The 15,064-nt window shown below is 41.9% G+C and overlaps 1 protein-coding gene and 1 long non-coding RNA gene across 9 annotated transcripts in view; one reads left to right on the top strand and one right to left on the bottom strand.

Moving 5' to 3' along the window:
- cep170aa (centrosomal protein 170Aa) overlaps positions 1-15,064 on the bottom strand; it is a 40,689-nt gene that overhangs the window by 9,615 nt on the left and 16,010 nt on the right. For all 8 annotated transcript variants that reach the window (XM_035606870.2, XM_035606875.2, XM_035606869.2 and 5 more), the window contains exons 5-12: positions 13,343-13,421; positions 13,035-13,093; positions 12,711-12,942; positions 9,561-9,698; positions 5,919-6,083; positions 5,235-5,540; positions 945-1,307; positions 477-766 (exon numbers count right to left, since the gene is read on the bottom strand). In XM_035606870.2, coding sequence (XP_035462763.1) covers positions 477-766; positions 945-1,307; positions 5,235-5,540; positions 5,919-6,083; positions 9,561-9,698; positions 12,711-12,942; positions 13,035-13,093; positions 13,343-13,421 — 1,632 coding nt within the window. The remainder of the gene's footprint in view (positions 1-476; positions 767-944; positions 1,308-5,234; positions 5,541-5,918; positions 6,084-9,560; positions 9,699-12,710; positions 12,943-13,034; positions 13,094-13,342; positions 13,422-15,064) is intronic.
- LOC124850757 lies at positions 2,434-14,055 on the top strand. Its single transcript, XR_007031637.1, has 2 exons — positions 2,434-4,730; positions 12,747-14,055. It is a non-coding gene; the product is annotated as an uncharacterized LOC124850757 (long non-coding RNA).

Below are 15,064 nucleotides of genomic sequence, written 5' to 3'. Positions count from 1 at the left end.
AAGGAAAAATAAACAAAATCCAACTCTCCAAAACTCCAAATAAATATAGTGGCATAATAGAATTCCTGAAATTCAGTTATGGCTTTTGGTTTTGGTGTGCCACCCTGAGATTTTCAGTCGCGCCACCTGGCCACCCCCTGTGAAAAATTTATGGGGGCTACACATCTACAAGGTGGCAATAAACTGCCCTGTGAACTTCTTTTTTGTATGGTTCTGCACTTTTTGCTTTTGTAGTACCTATTAAAAGAAAATTATTTTTAATTCCTACTTTACTTGTACGTACAGTCTAAAGAGATGTTAGTTGAATCTTAACCTGAAACCAACATGACACCACCACCGCCCCTTTCAGACCTGTTTTCTGTGATAAAACTAATGTCTTAGTAATTATTGGATGATTCCAAATACATGTCCTAATGCTGTTCATTATGACATTGCAATCAAGAGATTGATTGGGGAACATCTCTGTACATTCATACCTTGTCTATCATGCGTCTGGCCTCCTCTTCCTCTGGGTTCCTGTTCTCCAGTTCAATAGTGTAGGTCCCCTTATCACTGTGATCATCCTCTGCCTCTCCTCCAGCTCTCCCTGTTCCTCTCCCCACGACCGAGGCGTCCTCGCTGGGGCTGGTGGGGCTACCTGTCGCCAGCCCAGTACTGGCTGAGCTCCGACCAATACTCGGGTCCTCAGACCTCTGCTTGAGCAACACGCGGGCAGCCGTAGGAGCCCCTACAGTCACTGTAGCTGGTATTGGAGCTGGGGCTTTACCTAGTAGGAGCAAGCAGATATACATCTATCAGAAAACACACATGCTTTCACTGAAGATTAAGATACAGAGACAACCTGTCGCAACTGATTTTTAAGTATTATGGTCTAGTTGTGAATGATTTAAAGATTTAACTTCACCGCAACTTCTGTCAATTAACACGATTCTTAGTTTTGTTACCTGAATCTGAGGCTGTAGTAGCAGAGGTGGAAATGCTGAACACCTTGGGGTGGGATGGAGGCTGAGGACACAGTCCCTCCCCACCAGCTCCTCCCCCCAGCAGGGGTGCAGTCTGGGAAAATGAGTACGACCGGCGTTTGCGAGGATTTTCTTCGTCGTAGAACTCGATCATGAAGGCAGTGCGGGTGCCAGTTGTCCGGGAGCTGCTCACTGTGTTGTTCCCACCGCCTGCTCCCACTGCTCCTCCTCCTGCGTGGCCGCGCGCTGCATTCAGACGTTCCTCGAGGGCATGCCGGCGGTTGGCAAAACGCAAGCCCAGTCCATTTTCAGAGTCACTCTGGGTGCCATCCTCATGTTTGCTGCCTATCAGGGAAAGATAACAAATGGCAGATGAATTATTACCATGACAAAAGGACAAAAGTCCCATACTGACCACATCACAGAACCGCACCTTCCTGAAAACACATCCATTGTGGATACCGCAACAAGAAACAAATGTTTGGCAACAATTACAGCTCAAAATCGATAAACTTTCAGCTGTGGCCTGGGTTTAATCATTCAACGTTCCAAACAGATCCTAAATTCATAGAACCTGGCTTATCTACCACATAACTGCTATTTCTACATTTGGATCAGTCTGGGTCACATCAGCATGTCCTCTTGGTGTTGTGCTATGGCAGACAGTGTACAACACTAATCCAGACATGCCACCCACACAGTTACTGGCCCTGCCTACTTAGATGTCAGTGAGAGAACATAGAGGGGGAGGGGAGGCGGAGAACATGGAGGGGGAGGCAGCGGGGGAGTCTGTGGGTTGGTGGCGGGGGACTTCACGGAGGTGAAAGGAGAAAAGGGGAGGGGGAACAGGGAAGGAGGCTGGGGGATGCAAGAAAAGAGGAGGGCAGATGGGAAAGTAGAGAAACTGGATTGAGAGGGAAGAAAGAGAAAACCAAACAGAGAAAGGGGGCACTCTTAATTGCAGGACACTCAGGATATAGTGCACTGCCACTGGAGATGGCCACCATCACACACATTCGGCTAAACAGTTCAGGAGCCAAACAGCAAGCCAGGTAGAGTATCACAGACCCTTCCTGGTAAAAAAAATATGTACATCAGTATCTACAAAGGAGTGTCCCTTGTCCTTTAAGTGTAAAAAAGACAGCTGAATCCTGCCCCGAGGAAGTCGCCCCCCACATGTTGAGCATTTGATAGTGGTTATTTAGTTCCTCCAATATACAGCTTGGCACATTCCTCGCTGCATTGGGTTTGAAAGAGGAGTGAAGAAAGCCATCTATGTAAAAATACAGAGGAGGCCTGAGACACCATCTTTCTCCCACTTACAATGCTGCATGTCCTGTCATCTCATCCCAGAAAAACAACTTCACTTCTCGTGACCACGACACCTGTGTGGACACTGGTGACTCTGACGACTCTACGAGCCACGTTACAACACTTTCACCGGCATAATGTCTGAAAGTCATGGGTAATTATTATACATATGTTGCACAATGGAAAATGAGAAAAGGCAACTGACAAGGCGTGACATTGGCAGTGTATCACAGATGACTTTATTATCACTAATATAGGAGTTTGCACTGTGTATTTATAGGGAGTCTCCACATGATGATCAGTTCATTTGTCGTAGTTACTTAGTACAAATCAGCCTGTAGAAACAGTTGGATGATGCCTTCTTCCTGTTAAAAGGGAGTTTTTTTTCCTCCACAGACGCCAAGTGCGGCTCATTGTGGGAACTGTAATATTGAGGAATTTTGACAAATAAATCTAAGTGTATTTTTGTAACAATAGGTTGGCTCTGTTGGACTTCAAAACGTTTAATTGGTCACAAGTCTCCATTACAAATGGGTGTATAGAGTTTAAAAGACAGAAGCCCAATGAAAGAAAACATGTATTATGGGAATTGTTAAATCCAATATTCTTTGAGATTGACTCTCACAAGTCCTCCAGTTTTTTTTGTTGAACAATATCAACCGCTGGAGTTCCCCTTTTAAATAGTCTTTCTACACTGGGGAATCACAGTGTCTCTGCGGCCTAGGGCATATTTCTGAGTCTGCAGCTCATTTGTCACAATGCACCATTCACCTCTCCTCTATCCTTTCTGACTGATCTTTTGAAATTTGATAAAGCCTACATTTCATTAAAGACATTGAAGAGGAATGAGAAAGGAGAGCGGCACTGTGTCAGAGTAGCTTGAGCAGATCAGCAGATAAGACAGGCAGAGCGAGGCAGGTCCTTAATGCTGTGTGCCCCAGACAAAGGCGCCGTTGGCCAGGCCAGTGGAGAACAGAGGTGTCTGTGAGAGTCCAGCGCTCGGCCCCACTCGCCCCAACATGACTCACCGCGGAGCCGGCCTCTGAGTGCTGACACAAGGATGTACTTATATGACATGTAGCCTACACACAGTCTCACAAACAACGAGGCAAGTGAGACATGCAACCCAAAAGATGTTGTGATGAAAAAAAACTGTACATTAGAGCAATACGCATACATAAAGAAAAATATAATATGAATGTAAAGTTCAACCCTCATGTTTTTGTTAAGCTTTCCCTGCTACTGCAAATTGATATCAGTTGTGCATGAAGTACTCATCACTAATCACACTGGAGGAAATAATCCTGTCAAGATCATTAATTAAGAGATTATTCTTCTCAAAATCTTTCCAGATTACACATTTATAGCTTCGTTATGATCAGAGCCACATCTTACTGGCAAGGAAAATGCACGCAAGTAGCAACAATACACCCATTCAGATTCCAGCAGGGATAGAAATAATAGACACTATTAAAATGAATCCTCTACAGCGCCCGGTACAGTAAGAAGACAAAGTTTTCAAATCAAAAGCTTTGGCCAAGAAGCCGCCTCCTCTCTGCCGAGTACCTCTATGACACACCCTACGCACATCCGACACGCCTCTTCTCACACATGCTGCTCTGCTTGTCTGCACATCAGTGCTGAGCATGTATCAAACACACACATGCAGCAAACAGACATGAATTTTTCTGCCACACAAATCGATACACGTGAGCGGCACTTGCTTCAGTCAGAACTGAAACGGGTCTCTCGCACATGCTCCTACAGACACATAACACGCACGCACGAGCGCACACACACACACACACACACACACACACATTTTCACTGCTAGTCTTGGCTCTTTGTAAATTGATTTCTATATTCTCTCTGTCATTGACATCAATTGCATTCATTTCTATAAAAACAAACAACCAATCTACCAAAAAATAATCCTCCTCTACTTCCTTCCATCCGGGCAACACAATTCTCTCTCTCTGTCTCCTTCTTTGTCCTATCACCTTGGTGATACTGCTGCAAATGCTGCTCTCAGTGTCACAGTGAGGTTCTCCTGATTTCCCTGCTCTCACCCATCTCCTCCTTGGACTAATAGACAGCTTTCCTTCCAAATGTCCACCTGTCCTCTATCCCTCCCTCCATCTTCTCCTCCTTGAACCATCCTCCCTCCTTTTCGTGGTGATTCTTCTTTGTGTCCTGTTACCCATGTCACAACCACAGCCTGCTTCAGGGATTGAATACAAAGGGTCATCTTGAAGTCAGCCGGTCAGTTAGCAACATAATCATCCATTAGGTGAGTCAGTTGCCATGCATGTACTTAATCGACTGAATTCACTTCCCTTCCACTACTAAATCACAGTCTTCCATTTTCATCAGCTCCTGTCTTCTGGTCCCTCCCCCACAGATGTCTACAGCATCATAAATTGGCCTCCATTTAATAAATTCATTCATACCTTGCAGGTAAAGGGAACAAAAAAGTCAGCAATTTAAACTCAGCAATTTCAAACCTTACCCCAAGGATACATAGCAACAAGCCCACAAATGTAAGCAGAGAAGATTGAGGTGTCCACACTGAACAAAAGAAAAGAAATCTAAAAAGCCACATCTAAAGTGCTTGTAGTCAAGTATCAACTGCCATGAATTATGTGCTCCTCACTGGATCATACGTCTGTAAATAGTGAAAAAGTGAAATTCAATGGTGGCTGTGCTATGTTACTCATGCTTAGCCTTTGTCATTGGTTGACAGAGCAGTAGAGGAATAGATAGGAGTCTGAATGTTTCTGTCAGCTAGCTGCTAATCCCCTGGCTTGGTAACCACTGCCAACAACCCCTGTTCCTAACAAAGAATCTGCAGGGGAAAGGAAAGAAGGACTAAATGATCGAGGAAAAGGTACAGATCCAGAGAAGGGTACAGCAAAATACCTTTACACAATCCCTACACACAGAAGTGGTAACAGAAAATACCTTTCAGTCTTTTGAGATGGACGGGCACGTCGCTCTTGATGCTCTTGCTGTCGTCCTCTGTTGACTCGCTGCGCACCAGAGTGGGGTCATTCTGGGCCAGCCAGTCAGCCACCTTGCTCTCTGATGCCATCATAGCCGCTTGAAGTGTGCTCAAGTCCCTCCCTCCTCCACTTCCACTTCCTGCGCCACTCTTCTTGGTGCGAGATCTGTGGTGGTCAGATGTGAACTTTGACACATGGTCTTTAATGGTGACTTTCCCTGGAGAAGTGTTGTCAAACTCTATGGTGAAGGAGGCGTGACCTTGAGCTGTGGAGCAGACAGTGCAGTTATGTTACTGTGTCAGTCAGTGTAAGTCAATACTACTGAATACAAGGATGAAGTGGAGCCCTCTTAAAAAATAGATGTATAAATGTGACTTTTTGGCATAAGTCCTGTTTTGTGTTGTAAATTAATAACTCATTATTATAACAAATCAACTTAATGACATTCAAATGAGTACAGCAAATACATTAATATACTTTCTAAACTAATATCACAAATTAAAGTACTATCATTACAAACAACAATGGTCTTAATTGGTTATAGGCACAATACTTTTATATCCCCATTAAAATCTAAAAGAGAACCAACATACACATAGGCACCTTTATTTACAACACAGAATGAATTCAATAAATATTTCACCTGTAACGTTACTGCCCTCTGTGTCCTTAGTGGGAATCTCATGGATGCCGTTAGTGGCCACGTGACCCTCCTTGGTAGGGATCTCAAAGTAACTGGAATCGTGAGCGGTGGAGGCATGAAGACAGTCCTCTTTAGCCTTCTCCCCTCGTCGGGCCTCTTTGGCGTCTGAGTTTGAAAAACATTTACACTTTAATGTTTGTGAGTGCTCCTTTTGAAAAGTTTAGAGAAGTAGCCTTGAACTTGTGTTATTTCTTAGCTTGGGACCCAGAGGAATTCTGGTTAGCTCATTTCATTTGCTCTGTCAGACTGGGTCTGGATCCCCTGCGTTGGGAAGTGATTTCCTCTGGCAGAAAACGTGCCTGTCCAATCACAACCAATATTCTGATAATGGGCGGGGTTTACACCGTGACACGGAGAGAAGCGACTTTTGTAAACAACAATGCTGCGCCTGATGAACGAGCATTTGACTAAAATTAACAGATATTTTTACATTTGTCCCACAAATAACGACAACGCTAGTTCACAGACATTGTGGAATTATCATTGTTGTCAATCTTGTGAGCTGCTCAACTGTGTTTCGTTGTCCTAATACAATGACAATAAAGATCTATCTATCTATCATCATCACATCATCTCCTCTCTGCTCTAGTCTGTTGACATGTTTGCGTCGCTCAACAGACGTCGCATGATTCGTTGCTCTCACTGGTTGCTGGTCTATCCAAATGCGCCCGGAGGCATTTTGGTCTGCGTCTGTTGGTGACGCCTCTTTGGAAATGCTCTTTAGCAGTGCGTCTCTCCATTTGCCTCTTATTAGGGGAGGAGGCAGCCCTTTAAATTACAAATGCCATGAAGACATGCACATATATGTTCTGTCACTGTCTGTCTTTTTCACCCCCTTCATACAGACATAGTTAGTCAGGACAATGTTATGTCCTCATGTCCTCTGGTGCACTTTTAATATGAGCACTTATTTTTTCATCCGTTCATATAACCAGCAGAGCCTCTGTGGAATATGAATATGATAAATGATACGTTCAGAAATTAGAGGGACCATCTGCTTCATGTTGGGGAGCAAATGTAGGAGCATATGGCGATTGGCAATGAGAAACAAGAAACATAGACTAACAAGAAACATAGACACTAATGTGAGCAATACTTATAAAATATGAATGACTTAAGGATTCATCAGCTAGAGTAGGATCTTCCTAGAAACAGAATCTCGATATTAAAGTGTTATCAACTAAACTTAAGTCCCCAACTTTTTTTGGGGATCGGCGGGTGGCAGCATAAGCTGCTCTGCACGTTTGGGAGGATTTATACCATGGATTTAAAAGAAGTGCTCATATGTGATAGATTAAATATGTTGAATGACGCATAAGATGCAACAACTTAACTGAGAAAGAAATACCATACTAACAAGGCTGACAAAAAATCTACTTTGTTCACACTACTATCCATTTTTCTTCTTCAGAAACCCTTGTAAAGGGTTGAGTGTAAATATGACCATAAAGACAAAACCACAGTGCCACAGCTAACCATATTTGCTCCTTCCTTGACAGTTCCTTGAAACTATGATTAATTCACTAAACATGTGAATGTTTGAAAAAAATCAGAACATCCACTAATATCACCATAAGTCACATGGCTGGTCCGAGAAGCACTCGTGAATTTCTGTTAGAATTCACGAAGGCGTTTAAAGATGTTTGTGTAAAGACCATACAGTTTAAACTAATGCTGACATAGAAACATAGAAAACGTGTACTCAATAGAATCATGTTTTTTCATAAGAGTCGACTACACAGAAAAATTAAAACTAAGACACAGCATTAGATTAATGACACCAAGGAATATATGGACATTGAACACATTTACAAAGCGTACCTGCTATAAAGGGACATGTGTGACTGACTTAAATTTAAGTGTCAAAACATAAAACATTCTCTTTCATTTCAAATCGTAACTTACTTGAGAGCCAAAATGTGTTAACATTTTGAAATTGTCACAGGTAATAAGGCAAGTGGTGTGTAAATGTCAGAGTAATACAAGTTGATTCAAACTGAAAGCCCATTTCCCAGCTCCATTAGCCAGAGTATATGGAATGGAGAGCAATACTTACTGGAGAGATGAAGAGCGGTTAACTAATGATCGCTGCAGTGTAGAGCGGCAACAGTTAATCGATTAGTAATCGACTACTAAATTAATCAGCAACTACTTTGATAATGGATTAATCGGTTCAAGTAGGGTTTTTTTCCAAAATGTTATGATTTCAGCTTCTTGAATGTGAATATTTCCTGTTTTTTTGCCCGTCTATGACAGTAAACTAAATATCATTGGTGTCTGGACAAAAGAAAACATCATGTTGGGGTTTTGAGAAACACAAGCGACATTTTTCACTTTTTTATGACATTTTATGGACCAAACACCTAATCGATTAATCGAAAAAAAACTGACAATAGATGATGAAAATAATCGTTAGTTGCAGCCCTACTGCAGTGTAGAGTGATAGATTGGTCTGTTTGAACGGTCAGTGTAGGAGTGTTTGCAATGGCGTAACCCATCTGTAAATCAGCTTGAGGGCATTGCTCACACTTGCAGGGCATGCTCACACTATTTGCTGAGGTACATGTAACCTGCATGGTCATACACAGCGTAACGCTCCCTGGAGCACGCTACTTCACAAAACAAATCCAACATCACGACATCGGTTCTGCTCTCAGTCAGGGCAAAATGCCTTTCACTCACCCACTTCCACGGTTGAAGTAGCCAATCCCATCCGTCAGATTTTTTGATCACTTTTTGCGTTTCCACCCTGCCACAGATTTAAGTTTTCTAATCTCACGCTAAGAGAAAAAAGATGCTTTGCTAAAATCTAAAAAATTGGCATACAACAGATAGAAAGAGTATCTAGCAGACTGTTTATAGAGCTGCTACACAAAGTCTCCCTTTTTAAGCTGGTGAAGACGCTGCCAGCGTATCCACCCAGATGTGGTGAGAGATTTGATGACGCTTGAGTCTGCTCCAGTGTTTGATTAACCTCCCCCACTCCTTCTCAATACACTGGTCCACACTAAACCAGCCCGGCAAACACTGATTTTGCATCACTGAGCTGTTTTACTATTGGTGTAGCCTCTAATCTTGTTACTCTGCCTATTCACCACCAGTTAACGGGACCCCCCTCCCCCTCAGTCCAATGGTTACCACATAATCACATATTGCTGGCGAACAGACACAAATACAGGGTACTTTGGGTGTACTCGGACGTTACACATGCAAACAAACAGTCTGGCTGACACAAAACATACTGTATTCTGCAACTGTCCACATAACTACAGGGAACATGGCTACAATATTACATCCATTTATGTATGACTTCAATGTATTGTGTCCCTTGTTGTTCTTTCTACAACATTTAACTCCACAACAATTAACTTTCTTGTTATTGTGCAGCGTCCTGTAAAAGCATTCTCACAACCTTTACTCAGATTTAGGGCCTTTAAAACGTAACAAACATGGAGGCATAGTTTACAGTTTTATGTTATGGAAGTATGTTAATATCCACTTCATGTTCTCCACTGCATGTTTGAATTATAGTGATGAGGTGTGTGGTGGCAGTTAGAAGTTTAAAATTGGAGTAGAATCTACCTGAAATGGAGCCGTCATGCTTTTTGGTGGATGACTTTGTGTCCTGTTTGAAGGAGTTTTCATCATCTGCATCCCCATCCCCCCACCAAGATGGCTGGCCGTACAGAGGGGTCCCACGAGGCAGCGCTGTGACATCCCCTGAGACAGATGCACACATGCAGACACAGTTCAACAGAGCCTTGTAGAGTGTACACATTTCATTGTAGCCTTGCCCGTGGCCTTTCACGTCTATTACGTACTGAACATACTGTGGTGCTCTTGACGTGACCTGTACATTATATCATGGTGCCACAAAGTGAAGGCAGCTGTTCTTTGTGTATGAGTGTTTTCGCCCTCTCCTCTAGTCGGGACTTGCACCACTGACCTATTTTCAGAACTTTAGCCAGCAAGATGGGAACACACACGTGCCCCCCCCCCCCCCCCCCCCCCCCCTCCCCCCCCCCCCCCCCCGACACACATGCTTTAAATGAAAGAGGGACTTTCCGTGTGCCGCTGTCCTCATTAGAGTTCAAGTTGACATGGGACAAGCATCGAAAAAACCTGCCAAGGTAATAACAGCCCACAAACGTAATAAACCACAAACGTAATAGCAGTTGCCTATTACAAACAAATATAGGATTTGTTTTGTGTGTGGGAAAGTGAAAATCTTTCAAAATTGTAATACATTCCCTCTCTGTGTCAAACACGTACACAGCTTAATCATTCACAGAACTGTTTGGAGCCACGTAAATAACTTGTATAAATAGATTTACTCATTTATTTATTTTTTTGCATCGAAGCTAAATACCTCTTGTAATAAGGATTTCTCTGCTGCATGGTTCATCTGAAAAGTCTCTTTTCTCACTCTCTTAGGAACATTCAGTTCAAGTTGAGGTAGGGTGGGTTCAGGTCCTAAAGACCCCTGACCCCCGCATCACTTCTGTTGACGTTCTTGTAAAGGTTCTGAACTGTTTAGACCTATCAAGTGTTGATGTAATTAAACCCCATCATATCACCTCCACATGCTAAACTTTTTTGCTGACAATTAACCTTACATTTTTAGAGAGAATAAAAGATTACGAAAAAAATCTATGAACCATTTCAATAAAATATGTCTGCATGTGAATTCCGTTTAACGTTTGTGGGATTTTTACACCACAAGATGCAGATTTGTATAACGTTTGTGGTTTATTACGTTTGTGGGCTGTTATTATTTTGGTGGGTGTAACAAGCATCCTGTGGCAAAATTGGACAGTGTCAGGAAACATAGTTAAGAAAGAGGGAAATGAAACGCAACAAAGGTCTTCCGCCGGATTTGAACTGGTAAAGTGTCTCTTAGCCCACTGTGCCAGAGGACGACTCATCCAGTGTTAACTTCTCTCTGCTCTTTCCTTCACCTTATTTATTTTAAGTACCCCTTCTCCTGAACTGTGTAAGTTTAATCACAGTGTGTCCAGATGATTACAGGTTCTCCATGTGAAATTGTGTGCATTAAGTAGGGGCATTCTATATAAAAGCTACTGGATGTATGTTCTCCATGAGGTATAATATCTGGTTGAGGCATGATAGTAGAGTAATAAAGCTGCAGAATTACATCCTCAGAACCACAGAGCGGTTGTCACTAATAACATGTTCAGCAGATGGGGTGACTTACAACACCCTACGTCTACATTTGCTTGTTTTTTGGTGTGCAAATGTATTTGTGTGCCTTTGAATTGCACTCTATTTCAAGACAAGTAGTGCTGGCATATGGGTTTGCATTATGCAGGCACTCTGACCCTGTTACTGCTTAATCTGTGCAATAACACAAGCTCCATGTGGCCTTGTTTCAACATCTGGAGATTAACCAGTACCCCTGCTAGCACCCTAGCTTGGTCAGCGATGTAAATTATTAGGGACACCCACAGACCTAAACCACATTCATGATATCAAAGAGTGACAGTTGGTGTAATGGTTAAACCCCTTTACGTCGCGACCTTGTTCACCCCCTACTGGCTGGATAAAAGATCCCTACACACATTTCAAAAGTATTGGGTCGGAAAATGTGTTTTCTTAGAGAGGAAATCCACCCCAAAATTAAAAACAGCTTGATAATACAGTGTATACATTTGACCTTGCATTTTTGAGTGTTGCACAAATACAGACCATGAAATGTCTCCACCTACAGTGTATGAATTGTAGAACAGAGAAGCCAATACTCGCTCTGTTCTAGAAATTGTGACATTTTAGTATTTAGAGATTATTAGTATATTGTATGAAATATAAAGAGGTTAGGTTATATGTTATATTAAAACACAGGTATATATAGAGCAGGGGTCACTAATAGACAGACTGCAGCCCAGGTCCGGACCCAGACGCCATCCTATCTGGACCCGGACCCACAAATGATAGATCATTGAGAATTATTAAATGTGGACGGTCCTTTTCTATTTTAATGGTGGAGCGCTAATCGTCACTACACTGGTGTGGATTTTTAAGGGGGCCGAGGAAACTTACAGATGATTTCATAAAAAGTGTGAAAGAATAGTTATTTCTGTGTTCTGTTTACTCCAACCATGTTTGGTGTTCTGAGACTGTTAAGATTTTCAAAGCTATGTGTTTTGTATTTTACTATTAAATACAGTCCTTATTTTACCTGAAGTGAGAAGAGACAATTATTAGAGTACTTGTTATCTTTAATTCCTCCAGTTCAATATGAAAACTGACAATAAACATTGTTGAAATGTTATAGAATTGTAGGCCTTTTTTCTTGATTTGATTTGACAGTCAGTTATTGATTATTAAGCTAGATGTCAAAATTAATAGCTTACTTCAACCTGGCACTGAATCATAATGCTTAGACAAGTTAGACATTATGATGTTCCGGATCTTTGCTTGAGGAAAATTTCTCTAGCTAGACCTCCTTGAATTTTAATTGAATACCCCCTGAAATATAGAGGAATAAAGCCATTATTAATTGTTAGCATTTTCTGTGCCGTCTGTTTATTCTAAAGTGAAAGGAGAAATTATCAATAAACAAGCAAATTTTAAAGGAAAGAATATAAACAATAGATAAAATGAATCCATTCATTCACATTATATTAAAGTTACTCACATTGCACAACAAACACTAAAATAAGGTCATAGAATTTCTGCGGCTGGTTCACATTTCCCCTTGGCTCTGTCTCTTACCTCCTATCCTCTCCTCTGCTTTGTGACTGTCCACAGGTTTAGCTGGTGGCTCTTTGGAGGACGTGACCCCAACTGTTGCTCTGCTCTCCCCTGTCCTTGCGGCGCCACCACTGGGGGACTTCTGGGTTTTGGTTGGGGTCTTCGTGGGAGACTTGCTTGTGGTTGTACTGGTAGTGGTTTCACCATTGGATAACTTCTTGCTGAGCTGGAGTCCGCTCGTGAACTTTTCATGCTAGAGGGAGATGAGAAAGTCAAAAAATGTTTTGAGCTCAGTGTGTGCGTGTGTGTGTGTGTGTGTGTGTGTGTGTGTGTGTGTGTTCTTGCCTTTAGAGCCTCCTCAGGCACAGTGAGCTCTCCTCTCACCACCGTGAACAGGTTGGTATGTGAGACAGGTTAGGGAAATACTTGCCACAAAAGCACAGTTACGATAGATACACACACTTTACACACACAGATGAACAACATAATTTAAATAATTTGCTACTGCAAGCTGTTAACTGCACAATTGGCATCTTGGTTAAGAATTCAAAAATGATATTGCCAATTGTATTGGTATGTTTTTGGAATGATGAACTCACTGGTGGATGTGTGAGTGCTGAAGAGATAAGAAGATCAGAAAAGTAAAAGGATATCATATCCAAACCTCAGCTTGTCCTCCAACTTCAGGGTAATGTACATTTGCTCCTGGATACGGACATCATTTACAAAGGTCTGCAATGGCAATGCCAAGACAAAAAACCAAGAGTGTCATTGAAATCAAATGAAAAATGGACACTAGCATTACCAGTTACAATTGTTATTTCTACGAAGATTCAAAGTAAAAAAGAAAACATTAAGGATGATAACACCACAAGAAGGCAACTGATTAAACTGGTCTCAGTTGTGTCTGTCCTTCCAGGTGGACATATTAGGGTTGCAGCTAAGCAATATTCATTAAAGGTTAATCTGACAATTATTTTCTAAGTAAATCTTTCACTAAGAAAATAGTTAACAATACTAAAAATGAATGCCCAGAGCCCAGGGTGACAAAGCCCATAGAATATCAAATTTACTCATATTTATCAAAAAGCAACACAACAAATCCTCACTTTGAGAAGCTGGAACTCATTTGCTTGAAAAATTATTACATTCCGGAAGCCTTTGATCAATCACAACAGATCAGAGCCGACTGGGCTTTATCGGGAGGGGGGCCTTAAAGAGACAGGAGCTAAAATCAAGTGTTTCAGACAGCTGCTGGAAAGAGGAGCTGAAGGACCGGACAGTCTGAGGAAACTCATATGCTAACTGACCATTAGAACAAGTAAACCTTTTCAAGTAACAACCCGAATAAAAATTATGAACCCGGCTATGAGCATTATGTCTCCTTTAATATTCACTGACTCAGCAGGTGAAAATTTCCTCCAACTGGAGAAACTGGATGGTTAATGACACAGCAGGAAGTGGCTCTGACTCAGGCTTCCTGTCTGACAGCTGGAGAGGAAGTGGGGGTATTCTGCATGTGTCCAATCTGGTGGACATGACTAATGCCAAGTGGATATCGTAACCAGGTTTTACTAAACTACAATGTGAAATTATAAACCTAAATTCTTGTATTTGTTTTTATTGTGTATAGTGTGGGTTTGGGTATGTCTCTACCCTAACCTTCTTAATCAACTTCATTTTCAGTTAGTGATTTGCCATATTTTGGTTTTAAACAGATCATACTGAGTGTTTCTCCACATGCAAGAAGGAATCATTGTCTAGAAAAAACAAAAACAATATCCACCCCACATTTTTCAACAACCATTGTCTTTACTTCATCTGGATTTAGTTGTTGTCTCGTGTTCATCTCTCTACTAACATCAACTGGGGAGCTACAGCAGGGAAGGTGTATGGTGTTTTAAATCACAGACTGTGTCCTTTAATAGTGATTTGCATAATAAGGGTTAGATTCAAATTGATCTCGGCCCTGATATGAATCTTCAATGACACAGAGATTGATTAGTTCCTAGTCTCATTGACTGACAAATAAAGTTGACCTCTAACCCTTCACAACCAACCTCATCTTCATCTACTTTAACCTTGAATCTCTTTGTTTTTTTCCCTCTGTATCTCTTGATTTCTCTCCATCTTTGCATTCTCAATCCATCTCCCTCCAACCTCCCTTTTCCCCCCTCCAGGTTAAACTCATTCTCTTATCTCCCCCCCAACCTTCGTCCATAAGGTGACCCCCCCCTTTTTTTTCACCACCGCAAAGGAGGATATGTTTTCACCTGTGTTGTTTGTGGGCCAAGACGGACCCATTAAATGTTGGCGTGGATCTGGAGATCCGAACAAAGGGGCAAACCTGGAATTTTCCTTTCACTTTTTTCAAA

Source organism: Scophthalmus maximus, chromosome 10 (assembly GCF_022379125.1).
Source record: "Scophthalmus maximus strain ysfricsl-2021 chromosome 10, ASM2237912v1, whole genome shotgun sequence".
NCBI classification, from domain to species: domain Eukaryota; kingdom Metazoa; phylum Chordata; class Actinopteri; order Pleuronectiformes; family Scophthalmidae; genus Scophthalmus; species Scophthalmus maximus.
The sequence above is the reverse complement of the archived record's forward strand: the minus strand, read 5'-3'. Positions and strand labels throughout refer to the sequence as shown.